This window comes from Plutella xylostella, chromosome 27 (genome assembly GCF_932276165.1).
Source record: "Plutella xylostella chromosome 27, ilPluXylo3.1, whole genome shotgun sequence".
Taxonomy (NCBI): domain Eukaryota; kingdom Metazoa; phylum Arthropoda; class Insecta; order Lepidoptera; family Plutellidae; genus Plutella; species Plutella xylostella.
In genome coordinates, this window is record NC_064007.1 from 8,576,407 (window position 1) to 8,601,446 (window position 25,040).

A 25,040-nucleotide genomic window follows, 5' to 3' on the forward strand; every position below is an offset into this window, starting at 1 on the left:
CTTTCGTGTATAAGATGCTACATATAAATTTGTCCATATACAGGGTGTTGCAAAAAGGTAAAGTACTAAGCCGAAACCTACATGTGAAGGGGTCACGTGACTTTTTACTATGGACAATGTTTTTTTTTCGCGAATTTTGTAATTCTGATTTTAGTTTCGGACTTAGATATCTGGACTCTACTTTAGTTCCATAGTCGAACTTAAGTAGTAAAATAAGGATATATTTTATTCTGTCTCTTTTAATTTTGTAATATCTATGATACAACTAAAACAGGCAAGTGTAAGTCGCTTAGGGGCCGCCTCCGCAAGCGAGAAAATTGCGACGATACTATCATAAGCTAACCTTCTCCTTTTACTAATAATTTCGTGCAATTATAACAATGGAACTTTTTCTTTGCTCCTGAGTGTTTTTTGAATTGATCATTGTTATATTTAAGTCCACTGTTCATTCTGATATCTTTGTGTACTGCGATTTTTGGGTTCGTCAAAAAATATTGTAGAGGATAAGTAAATTGATCACAACAAAAATATGACTGTGTTATATTATATATTAGTAATCTAGCTCTTGTTTAAATACTTTTAAAGAACAATGTACGCTTTTAGGTTCACGAAAGGATAAACCAAGATGGCGTATTTCTCAAAGGGATTAGGTCAAATTAAACACAATATTATCCATTAATTATTTTAATACCTTAAAAGCTAAACATACTTTATTGCTTCATCTTAATACTAATTATATCTTAAGACTATAAAAGATATTATTGAAACATCCAGTTAAATCATAGTTACGGATAATTTTGACAGATAGATAAAACCAATTGTAATTTTGTGCAATTTTTTTGAAAAATTGTAGAATAAGAATTCTGTAGTAGATACCTACATACTTCATATTATACCTACATAAATAGAAAGATTTGTATGGCTATTCAAAAATATGTTAAATAAATTATAATCGGGTTATTGTAAACTAAATGGCCTCAAACAAATGGTTAAATTAGCTGGTAGGTACCGAATTGATATATTTTCTCAATGCAACTTAGAGGTCAGTTATAAATATTTGTCTTCTAATACCAAAAAAAACTGGTTTATATAATATACAGTATAATATACCAGTAAATACACTTATGCGATGATATATTTTTATGAAGAAGGCGAGTAGCGTAAGATTTCATTTGTTTCTATGAATACATCTAGATCTTAAAAGAGAATCGTTTATAACTAGACTAGACACAAGAGTCAACAAGATGGATATAGAATAATCGATTTCATACTTTAGCATCAAAATATCTATTATATCAGTAACAATATCACATACAATAAATATCTAGACAATTATTATTTTACGATAACAATCAACAATAATATTCGATGATACAATGGTAGGTTCAACTTATCAATAATTCGATTATCAGTAATTATTATTATCGTGTGCGTAATGATAAGAATGATCACGACTACTAGTTTATTAGTAATTATTATTATTACTACGGACTTAATTTAAGAAACATTTTAATAATATTTTTCTGCCATCATCATAAATAAAAAATTAAGCAATCATTTATTTTATGCATATAGAAAAGTACAATTTGTATCCTGTAAATTATGTGTAAATGATATAACAAAAATCGAAGTAACTGATACAAAACAACATCAAATCAATATTCTGATAGTATCCAATCTGTTCGACAACGACTCTGTTATACATATACACTGTAACTATAAGTTCTATTACAGTTTTACAGTAGCACCAAATAAAATGAAAATGGTTTTAAAAGGTAGGAATAACTTGGCAACTAAAGAAACAGAGTTTTAACCATAAATCTAAATTCGTGATTAGGTACATAATATTTTTTAATAGTTAGTTATTTCTACTTAAGAAAATGTTACGTATAGCAATAAATGATTTCCTTTTCGTCCTAAATTTGTCTGAGAGCTTCGTTATTTCTACAAAGTGGTCGATCACTGAAGCTTCCTACGCATGGCAATCTAAAGTGTTCTTAAAAGTAGTCAACATTTTAAATATTGCTATGAAATTATCTATCAATAAATAATATTATGTAGAGTTACCGTGATTTCAATAGGGTAAAACTATCACAACAAAACATGGGTCATAAAGTTGTAAAGATCTATCAAAAGGTTTCTGCCTGGGCCAAGACAGTTTTTTTACTATGCAAGACATACCATCATATTTGTTCAACATTATCAGTCACACGACAAACAAAAATATACTTGTAAAAACATGAAATTGGCCGCTTGGATTGAACTGTATATTTTAGGATCATATCGTTTTTACACTTTCTTTACAAAGGTTACAAGAAACACGTTACAGTATTCAACTCCAATAGTATTTAAAATATTAGGTATTGATGAGCAACTTTTGCAACATGTAAGCAAATTAGCATGTTTGTTTTTGACAGGAAATAACAATATCACCAAAACAAACTAGAGCCCGACAAACCTGCGATAGAAACGAGTGCTAACACCAAAAACTTTATTAGAGCAACACTTTGTAATTTCAGACACTGATGTCTGAAGTTAAGAGTCCACCTATCTTTATAGTACGTACCGGCAACGCCGATGAAGTGGACGCTATTTTGTGAATTTCTATAAAAAGAATACTGACTATGGTGCGTCCGTTGCATAGGATGTCTAAAGGTGGACGCTTACATTTACTCATCTTTACTCATTTAAAGAAAATTTTATCGGACTCTAACCTCATTTGTGAACACCGTCCTTAACTTTTGCTATGAGTTAAGTAAATAGACAAGAATCTACTTCTCCGTGTTAATCAGACATTATTTTGTAAATATTAACGGTAACAATAGTAACATGCCAATACTCTAACGCCCTCCATTAATCCTCAAAGGACAATGACGTCATCAGACACAGTCATCTCTAAAACAATGTAACGAATGTGTATTGTCGTCGTCCCTGTACATTATTATGTGTTATACCGTAATACGAAATTGAGACGGATTCTTCAATAAGCTTACTTCGTATTAATCAAGATGTTATCAAGAGTGTGTTTACGCAAATATTTGAAAGTCAGAGTCGACGATCGGAAGCTAACGAGCGCGTGGCTTTACTTCTGCCGGCGAAGTGATAAATTCTAATTAATATGAAGCAACCTTTTTTGATTTTAATGATAGTAGCTACAACAAGCTGGTAAATTAACAAGAACATTTAAAAGATCTGCTACGTAGTAGTATAATCTACAATTTCACTATCAGTTTTAACGATTCGTTTTTTAATATATTATAAGTATAATTATCTAAATTATAAATATTCGTCTATTATTTAATAATCTATCATATAAGTATTGTCTAAAATACGTTAGTTACCATCAGAAATCTAAATCCATCTAGCGAAAGATTATATACAAGATAGATATACAAAAAATAGCTTTAATTATTGATTCATCATAGTCGATATGTTAGCATTTTATAGAGTTGCTAGGAGGCCACGCAAATTGGTACAAGCAGTGTATACGAGTGATATAACATGTACATAGAATCTGCAATTGTGAATATAGTTTCATACTTTGTTTCGATATAAAAATTCCTTGTACTGAGTTAAAGATAAACTTGCAATAACATCGAACACACTTAGAATCGTGAACACCTTAATAGTTATACAAACGTTAACATCTCAGAATTTTGTGTAAAACAACATCAATAAGGAACTTAATTTGTATTTGAAAGCCGTTAAGGATAGTGTCTATCAGACAGTAGTGATAGTCAAACAATAACAAATTGAGCAAAAAAGCCACGTACGTGTAAGATTTTATCGCCGTTTTAGAGACTACACTTAAAACTAACAATACACAATAAATATGTGTAAAAATCCAAGACGAATTGACAGCGTTTTCAGTAATACTAATCGTATAATGAAGTATAGTAATAATTGAGACAAAGGCTTATTCTAAAAGTGATCGATTAAATACAACATCAAAATTTAATACTCACATTCAACAATCATGAATTACGTATAATATTTTTGATTTTTTTTTCTTTGTGACAGTAGAGTTAGACCAACCATTCTATAATATCAAAATACAGAATTCGTGTTGCTTGCTCCAAAATTTATTTGGTCCTATGATATTAATAACACTTGACAATTTCTGTGTTCAGCATTCTGAGAGTCAACATTATCAACAACGACAACCTTACACCTAACTGAAAGATCATCTAAAACTGCACTGATGATTGTCACTTACTATTTCAATGAAATTTGATATCACAAACTTGACGATTCGCAAAACGATTGCCATTTATTAAAACTTAACAACTCTATTATAATTATTATTTAAATCAAAACTTAAACATTAGTTATTGCATGCTGATTACATCTCGGGATTGGGCGCAAATAGATTCTAGATTTTCAAATCATAGCTTTTACATTATTTAACCGGATATGCATTCGCGCGGCGGCGCGGCTCGCTCCACTATTGTTCTATCACAGATCCCACTAAAACTCCAGGATCCATTTGCCCACTTAGTTGGACCCTTAATACATAAATATAAATATCAACAATAATAACTTAACCATTAATCCATTAGCTCTATAAGAGTACCAAAGGGTAAAACAAATTCTAAAACATGGTAAAACAAAATCCTTTTAAAGGATAACAAATATTCATTCAACAACGATTTTGTCTTTTTTAAGAGGTAACGTCTTTTCTAAATAATTATTTATCATCTTAGATTTGTGTGCTAATTAATATAATTCGTTGTGCTAACGAAGCACGTAGGTAAATACATTTTTATTATTATTAAAACGTAGTAACTACTACACCACATTCAATTTTAATGACATCTAATTTATTAGAACTGTGATTATTGTTTTCAAATTGAACGAGATGTAGAGTCGAAGCAACAGACCCAGCGATCACATTGAATAGTATATTTCACTCTCACAAAGATTATATTAGATATTTCTTAAAGATCTAGAAATATGTAAGTATCGTGATACATACCTAACTAAGTATAGGATATATAAGAGAAAGCAGGCCGTTTTTTATACGGGACTTCATTGGAAGAAGACCATCTGAGGTTTCATGAACACTTTACAGTACAAAGATACACTCGACAGTTGATACACCACATCAAGAGTTAAAAGACACATAATAATTAAGTATAAATACGGGATTATCGACTTAAAATTATGACGAATACAGAAAGTTTCACTGATTGAGCATGAGCACTGAAGTTGGAAGACTTGAGCAAAAGGAACATACTGCGACAACTATAACATTAAATTGATCAAAAACAAATGAGTCTTTTGGAAGCCGAGCAAACCGAAAACTTTCAAGGTGAAACTGCTACTTAAATACCTTCCCAAAACTAAACCTTTCATAACCAACCAAGCGCGTACTCAAAATTTCGCGAAAAGTGGGACCGAAGGACCGTGGCGAGGCGCGGGCGCGGCTTATCTCCAAAGCAGTACGGTCCTTTGGTCGTTGGCTCAGTAGATGTAGGCGGGGTGCAAGGGCGGCGGCGGGGCGCGGGGCTGCTTGTCCAGGGGGGTGCAGCAGGCCGGCTCGCAGCACTGGGCGGGGTAGGGCGCCGGCACCAGGGTGTACTGCGTCGGGGGTGCGTAGAGCTGCGCCGCTAGAAAGAGGTGACGGGGGATGGTTAGTGCTGGATTCTATAGACGTATACAATGATATATAGGTACCATCGGTATCGTCACCTAATCCTTATAGGTTGATAGGATTAGCATACATTGGGTCACTATACCGATGTTCAAAAACGGTAATGGTACAGTTAACCAGTTAAAAGCTATAACCATAATATCAATTCATTGCTCAACTGCTAATGTGTACCTAATTTACATCACCCTGTAAGGCTTATGCTTATGATACATATACATAGACGGTAGTACTAGAGCTATAACGACGTGAAGAACCAAAGAATATGCCATCTTATACTTAATTTCGTATGTAACCAGAAAAAAAAAACGCTAAGCATTATATCAGTATTAGCAGATAGTTATATTAAGTTAAAACAATTGAGTTAGAAAATCTATTTATACTCGTTTGTAAAAGGTTTAGAAAAGCCAATTTTACTAGTCATTTGAGTCTTATTAAAGTTGGGGCTCTGAAAAATACAAGCAAACAAAAAGTACAAGGCTGTTAGAGACGCTAATACCAAAAGGCCTGTATCAAAATATTATTGATGCCATGACTCAGCATATTCCTAGTAGAAGTAATTCCCTACACGCGTGTATACAATACAGGCCTTTATTCTTTATGTAGGACGAAATGATTAATAGGAAGCATATTTCTGGTTTACTACGAGGAACGAATGCGATCTTAGACATTCTTGAACCATTTTATGCGTACGAATGAAGTAGGTACACAAAATGAATTCTGCACCCCTTTTTTGGGGCGTGCAAATATTTACAGCTATTATACAGCAGAAAACGAGTTTTGTTATGGTTTTTCAACACTCTTGTTTACCTAAACAAGAAAACCTAATTATAGCAAAGGTGTTTTATTTTAATCAAGTAAACTTTTTTTATGGGGGTGTCTTCACAGGGAGAATGAGAGAATCGCGATGAGAGACCTTTCCCCGTGTGGATACCTTCTATGAGAGTATATAGAAATGCGTGACACAACGATAGTATCGTCGCGATTTGCTTGCCCCTTGAGATCGGCCCCAAACGTCACTCAAGGAAGCTCCTTTAGCAAACCCACTTGTAACCACTGAACCAATTTTTTGTTTTATATTTTTGGGCCATAGGTTTTCTTAGCTATGTTTCATGAAAATCATTAGTTATTCAAAAGTTATGCGACTTTTAGTGTTAAATGTGCAGAGCTTTTTAACGTTGGTTCCTAAAGCATAACCAAATATGGACTTACTATCAAAAGGCATCGGATACATGGCGTAGGGGGGCGGCAAATCGACGGGGGCGCAGAGCGGCTGGGGCGCGAGGGGGGGCGCGCACAGCAGCTGGTAGCACAGCGGGGCTTGGAGGGGCGCCGCCTCGGAGGTTATCACTGGCAGTTGGCTCATCTGGAAGAATAGAAATGAATAGGACATATTGGTGAAGCAAAACATCGTGAGTAAACTTGCATATCTAGATGTGTACACTAAGTGCATAGTACTCATTCCAAAAACGAAGATACGACTCGCGACCTATCACGTGAGTGAAAATGACGAAAAGTGGGGACTCGCTTGCTAGCTAACCCCGGACTACCCCTTTATTTATTTATTTATTAAAAAATGGTACACCAACAATAAATTTACAATATCATTATAAAATTATTAATTAAATATACTAACTGTTCTGTGTAAATTTATCAATTACAGGCACACACAACATTCATAATTTTAAATCAGTTTCCTTAATAATATACCTACATTCCAAGATTAAATTATCCAAGTTAAATTACAGAAATTAAATTAGAGAAATAGATTATACAAATAAATTACAGAATTAAATTACAAATTAATTATCAATTAATATAATTATCCAATAATATAATTATCAATTAATAATATTCATGCAGCATGCATTATAAAAATAAAAATATATTATAATTTATTTACAAATTGCAGAAATATCCTATAATTTGAGTTTTTAAAAATGTCAATGCTTTGGTTGGAAGAATAAATTTGATTATAGTTGTTCATAATACGTGTAAGTGGTGAGTTGCGACCGAGATTTGTTTTATTTGGTGGAGGGTTAAATATTTTTCTATTACCAAGTCTAAAACCGCTTCGTGGGATTGTGAAGTTGACTAATGCTAGTAGGTCTGGAGATGAAATCTTGTCGTGGATAATTTTATGGAGAGTTGCAAGGTCCATATTATTCCTACGATCTGTTAGTGACTGGACCTTAAAGTGCCTCAATCTTTCACTATAATGGCTTCTATAAGGGCATTCTCTATCTTTGTAAGCGAGGTATTTTTTGAATTTCCGTTGGATTCGTTCAATTCTGTCACTGTGCACTTGGTAATTAGGATGCCATATAGGGGACGCATATTCAAGTTGGCTGCGTACAAGAGCATTATAGACTATTAATAGTGTCTTTGCTTTATTGAATTCACAGCATGATCTTTTCAGGAATCCCAACATTTTAGATGCTTTATTTACAATATTATCTATGTGTTGGCTAAATGTTAACTTGGTGTCAAAAGTCACACCCAAATCTCGAATTGTTGATACTGAAGAAAGTGGTATATTGTCTATTTTATATTCAAATTTGACTGTATGTTTTCGTTTTGTGAATTTAATATGGTAGCATTTGCTGCTATTTAAAATCATTTTGTTATCATTGCACCATTTAAAGACAGCATTTAAGTCTCTTTGTAGAAGAAGAGTATCCTGTTCGTTATTTATAGTACGGTACAACTTCAAGTCATCAGCAAACAGGAGACACTTGCTGTGTTTAATAACTTTAACAATATCATTGACAAACAGGTTGAACAATATTGGACCAAGATGTGAACCCTGCGGTACTCCTGACTTCGCAATATATGTTATATCACTCTTAAAACCAGAGATCACAACTCTTTGCTCTCTTCCAGCAAGATACGACTCAAACCAGCCCAGCAATGATCCATGAATTCCATATGACCTCAATTTATTGATTAGTAGCTCATGATTTACTTTGTCAAATGCGCTGCTGAAGTCGGTGTATATAGCATCAACTTCACCTCTATCATCCACTGTTTTTATCAAGTCTGTAACGTAGGAGAGAAGGTTGCTTACTGTTGATCTATTCTTAACAAACCCATGTTGTTGAGGTGTGATCAAGGCTTTAGAATGGTTCACCAAGATAGGACAGACTACCGATTCCAGAAGCTTGGAGAAAATCGACAAAATTGATATTGGGCGATATTTTTTAATGTCCGATTCATTGCCACCTTTATGTATTGGTATTACATTTGCTAACTTCCAAGTAGATGGAAAAGTCGAGCTAGAGAGAGACTTGTTAAATATAAGTTTTAAGGGCTGTGTTAAATACTTAGCACATCTTTTTATAAATATTGGCGGGATACCATCTGGGCCAGCTCCTTTACAGGGATCAATTTTTTTAATTATTTTTAGAATGGTTAATTCATTTACTGTAACACTGTGCAAGCAGTTCTGAGGGAACATATCAATCGAATTGGTACATGGAGTATTAGACGATGGCATGGTGTCTGAACTATAAACAGAAGAAAATTGTCTGACAAAGAGGTTACAAATATTTGTGTTGGTATCAGCCGATATATCATCAAGATACATAACATTAGGCATAGCTCTATGGCATTCTCTTTTTTCTTTCAGAAAGGACCAGAATTTCTTTGGGTTTGAAGCAATTGATGACTCTATTGAATTCACGTATTTCCTATAGGAATAACGTATAGCTGAATCTAAGCGTTTATTCATTAGCTGAAGTTCAAGTTTATCGCGGGGATTTTTATGATGCTTAAATCTTAAGCGTATTTTCTCTTTTTCTTTAATTAACTTAATAATATTCACTGTAAACCAAGCAGGGTATTTACGAGAACGATATTTACACTTGGGAATAGTCTTATCGATGATAGTCCAAATAATTTTATAGAACAAATCAACCATTGCATTAACATTCTTACAGCCTTCTAATTGATTACACCAGTCAACCTCCTGTAGTGCTTGATTAACAGTTGTATAGTCAGCCTTTTTAAAGTTATGTGTTGCGAATTGTTTGCTTTTCGGTATGGCGGAACTATGAGTTGTTATATCAATTTCTATGGGAGGGTGGTGTTTATCAATTTTTACTAGGAAATCAGTACTTGCACGTACAATTGGACCTTGGAAGTTACATAGCACAAGATCTAATGTTCTAAGATTATGGTTTTTAACAGGATTGAATTGATACAAGTTATTTTGAGACATGAAGTCCGTAAGAGAGTAACCCATATTGCACTGGTAATTCGAAGGAGACAAGTACGTAACGGAAGTATCGTCTTCGTTGTCCAGAGACCAGTTAATGAAACTTAGATTAAAATCACCACATATAATGAATTTATGTTCGCTGAGAGTCATTACTTTATTTGCGTTATCGAGAAATAAGTCCAAATAGTTTTGTTTCACCGGCGATTGGATGTATACACCACATACAGTAATGGTATCCTTATTGTTCGAGGTTCCACTAAAATTCACTGTTACCCATACATCCTCGCATTCACTTTCCCACTGAGGTTTTCTGCACGAATTTAATGTTTTTTTCACTGCGATTATTACACCACCAGAATCCATACCACCAAGTGCGGTAGACGCACGATCTCTACGGTATATGTTATATCTCGAGTCAAAGACCTGTGCATCCGTAATACTGTCATTCAACCAAGATTCAGTAGCCACTATAACTTCGTAATCATTTCTTAGGCTCGCTAGATAAATATCATTTAGTTTTGTCCGCATACCTCGGAAATTTTGGTAGTAGATTTTGAATTTTTAAATTAATAATAATATGGTCCTATTTAATATCGCTTCATAATTATGTGTATTACAACTGCTTTAGCGATTCGTAACATTTAATTTGTTTTGCGGGTGCAGTGTCATCCTTCCTCGTTAGTATCCGACCATTCCGAATCCAAACATATTTGATGCCAATATCACGTGCTACTTTCCTTGTTTCAGCGTGTAGGGCTTTATAAAAAGGGGGTAAATGCTCTGATACAAAAACTGCATTCTTTTTACCTCCATAGCCTAGTAGCTCAGAATTTAGTTTTTCAGAGTTTTGCTTCCCCTTGTTATATTTTGTTACGGCAGCCAACAATTCATCTCTAGTCTTTGAGCTAGGTAATTTGACGATTATAGCCCGAGGTCGGTCGCTTTTATCATCGAGTTTTCTTACTCTAGAACAGGAAAGAATATCACTGTCTGAGATTGGGCATGACACAACTTCACCTAACTGTTTGATCATTATATTTATGTTTTCTGATTTGTTTTCAGGTACACCATTTACTTCAACATTGGTTTCCCTTGAATGAAGCTCTATCATGTTTAGCCTTGTAGAGATATCGTTGACAGTATTAAGCAGCGCTAAGTTTTCATTCTTCAGTTTTTTTACATGCTCTTCAGTAGCTTTTAGTTGCGTCCCCATTCGGTCATATTCACTGCTGAAAAACTCAACTGATTCTTTTAGTTCCTGAATCATTGCGAGATCCTTCTTAATCCTTTCAAACTCCGTCGTTATACAATTTTTTATACTCTGTGATACTGACTCTTGGACAGCCGATTGAATTTCTGTTTTTATCATTTCTGATAGTATTAGACGTAGACTATCTTCTGTTACAAATGCGGCGTTTTTTGACGAATCTGATTTTTGTTTGGTCCTCTGTGTCACATTGGACCCCCCCGATTCAGCAAATGGGGCAGGAGCGGCGCGAGCACTCAAGCCTTCAGCACGTGCCGGTGTATTGGTATTATCACTTTTAGGCTGTTTACATCGGCACTCATCGCATTTCCACCCTAATTTGTGGGTCGGGGTCATGAGTTGAAAACGTTTAATGGACACATTTCCACAATCAAGGTCATAAGTGTTCGTACATTCAGAACAATTCAGACACTCCTTGTTCTTTATTGGCGCGCGACAACCAGAGCAGTATTTATTGGTTAGCGGCAACATCGTAAAATCAAAATTAGGAAAAATATTCTTCGTATATAATTTTATTGAAAATGCACAGCAATAAAGGCCCCGATACAAAAACCAGTTGGCCGGGCGAGCAAGTGACGCGTGAGTTTACTATGAAGCGGCGCGGCGGCGCAACACTAATAAAGGCCCTCAGAGCCGGTAAGCGTAGATGACTCACCCCGTCTTAGCCGTTAAATGTGCAGATTTACTTTAGGTTTTTGCTTGTAACTTCGCACTCCGTTGATAGATTTTCAATCTGTTTTCTTTCCCTTGAACTTGAAACTCTTCTTTATGTTTCTTTTGAAAATAAACACTAAGTAACGAGTTTAAACCACTATTAATGAATAAAATTGATGAGTGAAACTGATATACGTATTCGATGACGAGCGTCCGAGCGACTATTCCTTTCCTTCGGGGAATACAGTCGTGAGCATATCTGTATACCTAGTATGTTTTAGTGAATATTTGCGAGAAGAATAAATCTGTACAATTGTACATGGTGATCGTTATATGCTGACATCATAAGAATGTAAGCCTCAACTGGAATTAGGCTTATCAGCCTTCCTCACCAAGTACCTGCTAGGCTACCTGTCTAAAGTCATCATCGGTCTGGAAGTTATTCCACGCTAAGTGTGCCTGCTACCGTCTGTTTCGGTTCTAGACTTTTGTTTCTTGCTTTTATGACAGGTTATTGTGATTTCTGTATCTATAGTGCACTGAACAAACGTTTTTATTAAATTTTCCATCAAACATACCTGTTTCCGGACAGCCTGCGCCACCCGCAGCCGCCCCAGGGGCGAGAACATGACGCCCCCGCTCTGCAAACAGAAATGCACGCGGTCAATATTGATCGAGAATACTGGTTGCTTCATCTGCATCATTAATAATATCATTAATAGTATTATCATTTTATATCATAAAATCAACAGTACTGAAAAAGTTCAATTTATAAAATGCCGCCCTAAATGACTTTTATAATATTTATTAAAATTTGGACTTCACATTTACGTTTTTATTTGGTAACATTCTAATGCACTGTTAAATGTACTTCAATATTTCAGATGGCGTTATTATTTCCGTTCAGGAGTCATTTTGGTGCTTTTGTCTCTGGGACTTTTTTATTGCTCGTATTATATCTACATGCAGACACACTAAAAAAACGCCCTTTTCTTACATACATTGAATTAATATTATTACCTATTAAGTTTCATAAAAAAGGTTCTTGCCTCTGCGAGAACGAGACTTTGGAAACAGAAATACACACGGTCAATATCGATCCCACCAAATTAGACTTTACCCTAATGGACCTGAGTTCAGTTCAGGTTTGCAGCGATAGAGTTGCCGTTTGTTGAACTTCTGCAGGTTGGTTGGAGTGGGTAAGAGGTTTGGATAGGCTTGTGATAGTAATAGAAATGGCAGTTTATTAAACTAACGTTACGGAGGTGTTGGTGCCTAATTAAGTTTAAGGTATGGATCGGAAGCTTTTTACATTATATGTATATGTCGAATAGTACCAAATATCAAAACGGTGGCTATAGTATAGCACTATAGTTGGGAAATTGTGACACTGGCTGCTACATTATACCTACCTGTATCGCAGACAACAAACACACCCTTTTTATTATATTGAATTAAATTAATATTATTATTAAGTTTCCTAAAAAAACCTTTTCGATTAAATTCATGTCGACCCCACCCATGACCTCCTTTTATTCAAAAGACGTCAACATTTCAACCGAACCAGAGGTCCGAACGGACAGTCGTGAAAGCCTTAATAAGACCCGAAAGTTTTTAAACCTTAATCATTTCCTTTTCAGTTCTTTGTATGTTGCACATCAAAGCGAGGTTAGCGCGACCCAGATGTGTTATTAAAAAGATTCGGTCACTTCCTTAAAAAATAATATTAAACATACTATACAGGGTGTCGCAAAAGTGATATCGTAAGCTTAAAGATTATGACTCTGGGTGTGTTATGAACATGAACAACTTTTGTTATGCAACTTTTGGAAAATCGTGAAATAATTAAAAAAAAAACACACTCCAGAGTAAAAAAGTCACGTTACCAACATAAATTTACAAAATGGTAGAATAGAAGTTGTGCAGAATAAACCCCTTTAACAACTTGTATACAAATGAATCTAACATAGTTATGGATTACATTTATACAATTAGTAGTCTCTCACAGGGTAGAAACAGCGTTGCGTTGCTGCCCTGCAGCTCGCAGCAGATGCTGAGTCTGCCCCTTTTTGTCTCTAATTTATTATTAGTTTTAGTTTATTTTTATTTTAATATGTGTTATTGAGACAAATAAAAATATTTTTCTTTCTTTCTTTTCCATCGTGCAAGTGTCCAAAAATAACTTACTATTTATAGTACCTACATAACCTTACCTTTGATCTTATAACATTCATTATTCATCCTTGAGGCCGAGGAAGGAAAATATTCGAAATAGATCGTAGTGGATATTTAAGCAAGAACCTTACCTATCTCTAAACTACTCTACTAAGAAGCTAGGGTGCATGTAAGAGGTCTCCTCAAATTACTTATCATATGTGTCTTATACACTCACGAGCAATAAAAAGTTCCACCTGCCATTGCCGTTCCGTATTATGTCACTGCTGGAACGTTTTCAATGTTCGTACACGTACAGCCAGTCAGAAACAAAAAACTAATGTGACTGGCTAATCCTAAAGCACGGTCGACTATGGTGTTTCTGAATTGCTTTGTGAATGCTTTGTTGTATAGAATAAGAGGGGTGCTAAATGCGATCCCTGCGTGAACCGAAGTGTTTTTTCTTGTTCCAGATTAATAACAACCGCTCTTTAGGAAACTTTTCTCGGTTTTCGGAATAGGAAATGTTTTTAAAGAACCTCTGACGTTGAGCCTTTGATATTTAAGAGTGTTTAAGTTGTAATAGGTATGTACACTTAACATAGTATTTAAGAATTAAAAACGGTGTTTCCATATTGCCAAAAGTTTATGCGAAAAAAAGTTTAAAAAATACATTTATAAAATGATTCCATTTCTTACAGTAGCAGCTGTGTGAAAACCCGAAAATTTTACTTGTTTTTTCAAGCAATCGCTACAAAAAACAAAAGTAGGTACTATTTATGGGTACGACGGGATACCTATCACGTAAGTACAAATATACAGCAAAAAGCGGGTGATTCGCTTATGAGTCACCTTTGACTATCCCTTCGGGGATTATAGTCGTGAGCATAGCAATTTTTATGTATGATAGGATACGGTTTTTGTACACCTGCAGGAATATTGTACTGAATAAGACCAACGCGAAAGTCCTGTCAGGACAACGCCAAGTTGTTGAAGGAGCGTGGTTCGAGGGAAAATTGCAAAAAATATTGTTTTACACCCCTCGGGGCTCCTCGGCCGTCTCTTCTGACGTTCGACATATTTTTTGAGACATCGATAATTTTGAATAATTAATGATCATTTTGTAGAATCGTGTCTTGGGAGAATTCCGTCTAGCTATCTCACGTTTTTGACGCTATGAGTAATTTGACAGTTTTAATCGAAATTAGATCAAATTCCGACTATTACAATTGATCATATTTGTAGGTAGTCAACGTATTAGTATTAGGTACTATTTTCGGTAAAATATGGCTCATTAGTAGTCCAATACTATAAAAGTCGCAAAATGACCCCATTTCGGATTAAAATTCATTTTTTACAAGAACCTGCATTAGGAAAACATTCAGCACTAAAGTGTACTAACACACGCACTCACGCCTTGTACTAATGTACTCCCTTGCGGGGTAGGCAGAGGTGCATTGCTGTACCCACTTTTCGCCAGAGTGTTATGTTAGTCCCAATGTAATAGGGGGCGGGCCTATTGCCATTTAACGGGCATATCCAAGACCCGAGAACAAATATCTGTGTTTAAACAAATATCTGCCCCAGCCGGGAATCGAACCCGGGACCATCGGCTTAGTAGTCAGGGTCACTAACCACTACGCCATTCGGTCGTCTAAAGTGTACTAAAAACATCCATTTCTATTGTGAAAAAACGCATTGAATGTAGAGTCAGCACTTTACGGATATTGAAATATCTGGAAATATCTGAAGAAATTCAGTTTCATTTGTGAACTAGACCGGCGCTTGTAACAGCTCAGCTATTCGAAAGGAAATTACTTTAGTAAAATAAATTATACGTTTTCCGTCTACGTTTCAACATAATTTGAAGGTCTACGTTTTGCCCCCTGAGTAGAAAGGAGTGTTATAAATCGACGTAAATATATCGATGTGGGTTAAAATAAGAGGCATTGGCATAGGCTTATGTCCAGGAAATTACGATGGAAAAATAAGTTAACGAGTTGGGGAATGTGCTTACGGTGTCGAAGCTTTTTATAAGTTAGAATGTTAACAGTAAAGTGAGTGTACTTAGTACGTACATGAACTTTTTGGTGATTAAGTACTACTAGCAATCATACAAGACGATCTCTTGCTATAATTATATTGCTAAAGATACCAAAAAACCTTTGCACATAGGTCTGTATTTCAAATTCAACCAACAGTTTAAATTTTCAGCCTACCTATTCAAAAAAATAATTTCCGCAAATCAATGACAAAACCTTTCACTATGCATTGCCTGTCAACCTCCGTGAATAAACCCGCCCACCGCGTCCAGCCACCAATGGATGCCAACCGTGGGAGGCATATCTAAAGCAAGCGGTATAACCACTGAAAAGGAGACACGTTTAGCCGTTCACCTATTCAGGCCAAATATGAACTTTGTGCCGCATTACTGAAGGCTGACTTTCAATGTGTGTGGTTTTCGTTGACATTTCCCTTTAAGGCTTTAAGGCAAATGCCGTGACCTCTTTGGGCTTTCAGCAACTGAAGATTGTGTTTTGCGGCTTCTATCGGACCATTACTTTAATTACGGTTTTTTGAGTCGAGACTTGAGATTAAATGCAGGGCTGTTTAATAGGTGGGTGATATGAAGTGTATAGGTACCTACATACAGGGTGGAGGTTTATTAGGAGTCCAGTGCCCAGGGTGCGCCGGACGCCGCCGCCGCCGTATAATTAAAACGTAACCTACCCAACGTTAAAAATCCCCGGTATTCTACACTTAATGTCGCAGAACTTTTGAATGGCTGAGCCGATTTTAATAAAATATGGCTAAGAACACTACTAAACTAAGATCACCCCAAAAAAAATATGGAAATCGGCCCTTCTATACACTCCATTCTTCGTCATAATGATAATTTTGTATAAGTTAAAAATAAGATAAATCTTTATATAAGTATATGGTATGTATGTATGTATATAAGTATCTATTATATTTGTATGTATGTATCTAAGTCATCATCATCATCATCAGCCTATGTCAACCCACTGCAGGGTATAGGCCTCCTCCATGTTATGCCAAGTATCTAAGTATTTATTATTAAAACATAAAAATATCACTAGTATTTAAATGCAATACGTGTACACCTTCCTTTTCTACTCAATAAGTCTCTCATTCACCCAAAGGTTGCCTGAAAGAGATCGCTCCTTTTGTTACAATTTAATGTATGTTGTGTGTTTTGTTCAATAAAGTTATATTGTATTGTATTGTATAATTATTAAAATAAATCATTGCCTACAGATGCTCAATCTTATGTTGAATACTAATTGTATGTCGTAACGAATTGTCGAGATATTTTAAACGCAGCATTTATGAAAAGCCAAATTTGTCTGTGACTATATCAGCGTCGTACATTACTGTAACTTAATAGCTAATTAAAATGACAAAAGCACGCATTAGAATGATTCGAATGAGATAATTATATACTTTTTGCCAACGAATTTGACACTATACCTACTTCGTATGTGTTATTTCGTTTTGACTTCTTATATATTTTTTTGTTTAATAACAACAAGGCTTCAGCAGTAATATTGCTATTGATTGTTGAATGTGCATGTTCGCTGAGCAACGAGTTTAGATTATTTTTATTAAAATTCTTCGTTTAAATTGAAACATTCCTGACGGACAGAGCCGGGTGTTGATGCTAAAGGGAAATAAAAATGCCAAGTGCGATTCTGATTTATGTGAAAGGTCCCGTATGATAACCGTGATACCTATAATATTTTTTGGTTATTTCAAAGCAGCTTTTCCGTGCGAGCTTCGTAAGAGATAATGTATAATAGAAAACGTATTTACTAAAATAATCTTGTGAGAATTTAACGAAAATAAGTAATTTTATGATTTTTTACACACTTCTTAAAAAAAGGAGTTTCTCAATTGGTCTGCATATGTATATTTTTTATGTAGGTATGTCCAGACAACGATATTTTCACCAGTTATGGAACGATTTTGATAATGATTTTTCAATGTATTATGATGGGGTCCCATTTAATTTTTTTTTTAAATCTACACCTATGGGATATGAATATCCAAATACTTTTTCAATCTCTGTAAATAAACCAGCGCACTTTCAGCAAAAAATACATTGGCAATCTTCAACTCCAATAAATTTACAACAATTAGCCTATAGGTTCTGACCTCCAGCCAGATAAAATACGAAACGTCCCTACGGGTACGAAACCCTGAAAACATAAAAAAATGAGCTCATAGCGAGGCCGATACAAGTTGCGTCGCTGCACACTGGACCTTCAGTTTGAGCCCATATTATTATTAAGTGTATGGATTATTCTGAAAAATTAAGTTCTGAAAAATCTTGTTTGTGACACAGTTAGAATTGTAAAATATTTTTTGCTAAGCTTGTAAATGTGGCAGTGTGGCAAATACCATAGTGTTCATGTTTATAGTTTCACTTTCCGTGGCGTACCAACACGTCATGTCAAATCTATAACACCCCTCCTTTACAAAGTGTTTTTGAAAACAGGTCAGAGCAATCAGCCTTGCCTGGGTCCAATACCTAGCGTTATCCAGATTAAATCTGGAGATACGACGGGGCGGAATGAATTTCATTTATTATCGCGTCGCGTGCCTTGAGAAATAACTCGGATTATCCCCGAATGTTGTTGGATATGACAACTTGGGGAACAGCTGTGCCTTTGTTCATTTTTTGGTCGGTAATGTTCGGCTCTAGAGCTGCTTTGGATTAGAGTTTTTTGAGAAATGTTTTTTTTAAACATGATGAACAAAGCGACCAAGCAATAAGTATTGATTCTTAATTATTATTACTTACGCTGAAAAAGAATAATTTATTCACTGTTTGTCTTTTAAATACAAAACGCGGACTTACGCAGTAAAAAGATAGTTAGAGGTTTCAATCCACAGTTTCATACATAGTATGATGGAAGTATATGGTACCTGGTGGATACTGAATCCAGAACAAGGCCGAGTTTTAAATAAGACTGAAATACTCGGATCAACAATCTCTGATATTCTGTATTTTCATTTAAAAACCGAAAAGGTACATCTCTAAAATACCACCTGCTATTAATGACGAAACAAAATGCTTTTGCTTTTATCGAAACATAAAATAATTTGACTTGTTTCAGGTATGTTAAGAACTTAACGGCATTGTTTTGAGATAATAATAATATCTGTGAAATACGGGCGGGCTGACGGAATTAAATCCATTTCTGAACGCTTCGTGGGTCCAATTCCAGGGTACTAATGGGTTCGGGACTTATGTGTTTTCGGTTAGCCTTTTGATGTTTTCAGGCTTTTATTGTTTGTATCGCGCTGTTACGCGGTGCTGTAGCGCTGACTTTTTCATGGATTTCATATGTGTTTCCGGTCAGTAATCGTATTTTTTCAGTTTATTGTAAAAGTTATCTTCTGACGGTTATCATGAAATACCTATCATTAACTGTCACTACACACATGTCATATATATGTCGCAGGCAACTGGTTTAATCTCCTGTTTGATTGAACCACTAGCCCGTTCATTGGATGGCGCTGTTCAGTTGTATGACTAGGCCGAACGTTGATTGTACAAGCGTCACAAAACGTCCAACTAGTTAGCTGACTTAAAATCAGTCAGGTGGTGAATAAAACAAATATGGCGTCTTACAGCTAACAGCTGACACAAAAAGCACCTATATTGTTAGTTTTTTGCAAATAAATTAGCTTTAAAGTGCGTTATTTGTGTTAAAATAGTGTGACAACATGGATTTACCTATTATTACGCCGCGGGCGGATAGTTTCAAAGAAAAAAAGTGGCGGAACTGGATGATTATGAACAACAATATGAAGGTACGTTTATTGTTATTGTTTAGTTAATTTGTGAGATAAGAGCTTTGTAACATAGTCTTTTGTTGACTCTTGTCTGGTGATGTTCACCCTAATCAGACATTACAAAGTTGCTATACTATATCCCATTCAACGACTTCGCTGAATGACGTTCAGTCAAGACGTCGAACGTTACAATCAACGACTTGACGAGTTGTCCTTTAGTCATACAACTGAATAGCGCCATCCAATGAACGGGCTAGTGGTTCAATCAAACAGGAGATTAAACCAGTTGCCTGCGACATATACATTACAGTCCTCATCATACTATAAATACAATATACATTTAGGAATAATTATAACCCTTATATATATATACTCATTTATATCATACCATATTTATATGCACTAAGTATTGTATTATTATATTTAAATATGTAGCTACAAAACTAAAATATAAAATATGTCTAACAAGTAGGAAACTCAAGTGATGAACGAAAGACACTGGCTCCTACGATACAGGTCTCCTAGTGTAGGTTGCCAGGGCCATTTCATGCAGTCGAAGCCTTGTGTAATGTAAATTGTGAGTTAACGCGGTATTATTTAAGATTAACTACTTCTACTTTATTTAGATCATAAACATGTTGTAATAGGCTAAGTTTTTGTCAATAAATATATTCTATTCTATTCTATTCTATTCTATAAGACACGTAGAAGTTACCTACGAACAAAACCTATGACGAATAACAGCTGCCGAAATCTCTTTCAAAGAGCCGCATCACAATAATATCCGTGTCCTTAATTACACGTTATTTCTTACAAACGAAACGTGCATTTTCTTAATAAAGGAAGTCATTGTGAAAAATAAGGAGGGAAATTTCAATATCTGTGTCCTCAAACCTCCTGTTCCCTTTGTGCGACACGAGACAAAGCGACAAGGTACCATCCACCTCTGGGAACAGCTGAAAAGTCTTTATTGACCCAGTTTCAAGTCGATCTCTACACTGTACAAGTTAGGCCCTTGTCGAAGTAAGGACTTGCGAGGACCCTCCACGACCGACGATCTCTCGACGTGTCTCGAAAACTGTTCCGAATTTAAAACATTTCTGTGTGAATCTGCCGCCGGGTTTTAGACTTAAGGGATTTGGGTTAAAGCTCGTTTTACGGTGAGATATTTTTTTTGGGTAGAATTTTTTGAACAAGACACGTAAAAAGTGAAGTGGTGGGTAGAGGATTACGCATCTTGCACTGGTTTTTAGTTTAATGTTGAAGGTGTATTTCTCGTTAGTTATGGAAAAGTTAGAAATCCTCTCATCTACCACATGTTCTGTAAATGTTCATCATCATCATCAGCCCTTGTGCTACAGTAATGTTTAATATAGTGCCTCTATTGTCCTATAAGTAGGTTTTTTGTGTACGAAAAAAACATTTTCAGTCCTGTACCCTTTAGTTGTACAATATAATATTATTAAACTTGTAACTTTTGTTTTCGATACATGTGTAGTAATATAATACTTACCTACGTACAACCAAGTTTCATAGGTTTATTTCCCTAAAACATTGAAGATTTACTATCTCCGTTTATCTCGCTACTTACTTAATATAATAAAACGAGATAAAAACCTACTATTTCGTCAAAGATAAATATTTCTGCAGATAAAATTATGTTATCGGAGGACAAAATTTCAGCTTCTGAAACTAAATTTTATTTATGATCGATTACTTAAGTATTTTTCCGGGTTTCGAACTGAAGGTGTGAAAGTAGAAAAATAAGTCCAACGTTAACATTTTAAGTTACACAGTCATTATACTATCATGTGATACCTTTAGTAGGAAGCTACCGAAGCTAGTACCTAGTGGCTGGATGAGGAACCTTTAGACCTAAACCTCTAGAGTATAGACCTAATCGTTATTGATTTATTGTTTGTTTTTCAATCACTTACTTAAATAAATATTTTATGTATATCAACTCTTGACAGTTAGGCACTTGCCTTCTTACCGATTGATTCTAGAATACGAGCCTCAATAAGCCATGTAGTAAGTACCTTAACTATAAAACCAGCTTTTAAATAGTTATACCACACCCACACTCCATAAGGGCTCCAAATATCCGTAGGTACCGATCATTTACCTAATAGTTTTTGGTTACTAACTCGATATTATCGGGACCCTTCTGGTAGTTTGCGTAATTTCAGGAATTTCAACGTTTACATATTTCGTTCCTTAATAATATTATGGAATATTATGGATACATGAGTATCATGTAGTTGCGGTTCTCTCTTATATGGGTTGTGCCTCGAGCCATGTACTGAAGGGTAAATTAGGGTATCATGTGATATGGACTTGAATTAATAAAGCATATACCATAAAAATTAAATACTCATTCAGTGTTTTTATGAACACTATGAAAGATACCTTTAAACTTGTCCTAGTTAAAACGGTAACAGAAGTTAACATCGATCTATTATAAAATTTATAAATCACTTGACTCTCTTGAGTAGATAAGTCAACAGTTTTATTATCTGGGCCAATGCAAAAGTATCTAATTAACTCCACCCTTCTACCAGGAATGGAGATTGAACCATATCCATGCTACAGCAACAGAACTGTAAGTCACCGACTGCGTGAGTACCTATATACAATATTATTTTGAGTGCGGTATATTATATACCGCCACCACATTAAACATACATAAACCGGTCAATGATGTTAATTCTATACAACGACAGTCAATCGATTTGGCTAACACATTTGTTTTCTTGCTCCGTCATAGGTACTTGTAAGCCCCAAATAATTACGTGCCAAGATTACCCTTTGTCTATATCGCGGAGCGCTTCAGCGAAATATTCATGTTAACCGAAATAGCTTTGTCTCATGTGAACTCAATCAGAAGCAGAAGCAAACCCATCGATCACTGCACGAGGCGTCAACACACAGCTGAGCAAACAACGAACAGATTGCCTCAAACCCCTTCTAATAGATTTACATACAAAAGCCAGCAAACTTTTAAATCCCAAGTCAAGCGATTTCGCGATTGAGCAAACAAACCTTTCGGAACTGAATAAAACAGTAAAGATCATGAATGAAGTTAAGTCTAAAAACGGATTTTCTATCCGTAAAAAATAATCATTTGTCAAAAAAACTTTTATCGACTGCGAACAACAGCCCAAACAAAGGTTTAAAAGTCGAATCAACTTGCCTGTTTGACGATCAGTCGGGCGACCCGTGGACTGGCGAACGTGACGAAGCCGTAGCACTTGGAGACACCAGCTCGGTCGTAGATGACCCGCGCCGCCGTCACCGTCGCGAACCCCGAGAAGAACTTCCACAGGTCCTCGTCAGTGGTCGTCAGCGAGAAGCCCCCCACGAAGATCCTGTTGTGGATCACTGTCCCGAACTTGGGCGCGTCAGAGGGAGGCAGGCTGTCGTCTGTGTCCTCATCAGGGGAGTTCAGAAGGGCCTTCAGCTTCTCGTGGGGGTCCACGGGCTTCCTCGTGTGGTTGGAGCCCTCCTCCACCATGTGAGCGCAGCTCGCCGAGTCGCTGCGAATGTACCGCTTGCCATTCGCTTCCATTTTCAAATAAACTTTTCAAACACGCCTCTAAAACATCTTTAACAACACCCCTGTTTACTAAAAACTAAGGCAGCTAGCGACAACTAAATCGACAATGTAGTGTCCGGGGAAACAAGGCCTGACTGACGTGAGGCGGTATCGATTGTGCGCTGCGAGTGGAGGAGCGGTGCGCTGCGCTCGCCTCAGACTGCCCACAATAATAATATGTTGTATTTCCGCGCCGTAAGGAACAAGGTGATAGATAACAGTGTGTGGTTAAGATTTTAGTGATACACGCCCTAAAAATAGAGTTTGAGCTATTGTGTTCAGCTATTTTTACCGTGCGAGGGAACTAGGTCATTGGTTGACACCTAGCGGATGAGACATCGCAATGGTCCTCTCGACGTGATGTCTCTGTAGTAGTTCTCTCTAGCTGACGATAGATGGCGCTGCGCGGTGTAATTAGCCGTGTTTGGTATTGATAATGGCTATGAGATGTGTTGTATTCTGTGTTCCACATTCTGACTAGTTAGTTGGGTTTGTTTGAGGGCAGCTCCCTACTTATTGGTCAATCGATAGTTCTACAGTCGCCTCGACTGCCACACTGACGTCCTATAATGTGTGTGGCTGTACACACAATACCTATCCAACTAGGTACCTAACTAGTTATTATCTACATAGGGAGGTATAACTTTTACTTTACTATAGGCCGTTAATAGAATGCCTTTTTGACATTCGAAATCACATAATACCTATGTATATTTTGATGACTGCAAAGAAAAACCAGTGCCTCGAGTGCGAGTTTTTTCACCTATCTAGAAGTGAAATCGAAACTGTGAAAAAAACTCGCACTCGAGGCCCTGACATAAGCGAACGTCAAAAACTAATCAAAAACGCATTCTCTCAACGGCCGAAGTATAACTTACAGTGCCACAAACTTATCTGTTCCGGTGACAGCTCACGTAATTGTCTAATATTTCTTCATTCTATAAGATTTTAAGTTTGCCAGTAGTGGTAATTCACTCTTGTGGTTTCAATAAACCCATCTAATCTATATCAATATATAATTAATTAGTAAATAATGAGATATGGATCAATTTAGTTCGCTCTCACCGGAACAGATAAGTTTGTCGCACTATAACATAGTTTACTTAACGAAGTGTAAGTTTAAACACACACTATCAGATCTATTCTATATAGGGAGGTAACTAACCACCTTGATATAGCTACTCTACTAGCTAGACAAAGCAATTTCGTCAATGAGACAGCAACACAATTGGTTGAGCTGCATTCAGGAAGCTTCGACATGAAATAACATGTTCCTCGGACATTAAACTCTAATTATTTCTCCATAGTCGGTTAGATCGTACATTCGTAACCAGGGAAAGGTTGATCATTTTATAATAGGTACTAGGTATGTCATCTCCATATAAAATTTTTGACAGATGTATCAAAAGTCAAGCAATAATCCCTGGTTATGCTCTAACCTACTATGGAGAAAGATACTTACATAAAAGTACCTACCTACTTTAGTAACTACCTACCTACTGAACTAAACTTATTTTACCAAAATACAAAATGCAATGCAACTAATGCAAGTGCATTTATGAAAGGTAGGTAGGTACTTACCTAACTACCTACCTAGTCATGATGTAAGTTGATTAACGTTTAGCCACACCTCATAAATCCGCCATCCGATCGTACCGAAACTATTTAAGTACGATCT

At 35.9% G+C, this 25,040-nt stretch overlaps 1 protein-coding gene across 1 annotated transcript; it reads right to left on the minus strand.

Moving 5' to 3' along the window:
- Positions 1-668: 668 nt before the first annotated feature.
- Positions 669-23,667, minus strand: LOC105392373 (protein boule). The gene is made up of 4 exons (XM_011563983.3): positions 22,961-23,667; positions 12,369-12,431; positions 6,863-7,016; positions 669-5,609 (listed from the first exon to the last, which is right to left on the minus strand). Exons 1-4 carry the CDS (start codon positions 23,333-23,335, stop codon positions 5,464-5,466), a joined length of 738 nt encoding a protein of 245 aa, XP_011562285.1. The 5' UTR covers positions 23,336-23,667; the 3' UTR covers positions 669-5,463.
- Positions 23,668-25,040: the final 1,373 nt, after the last annotated feature.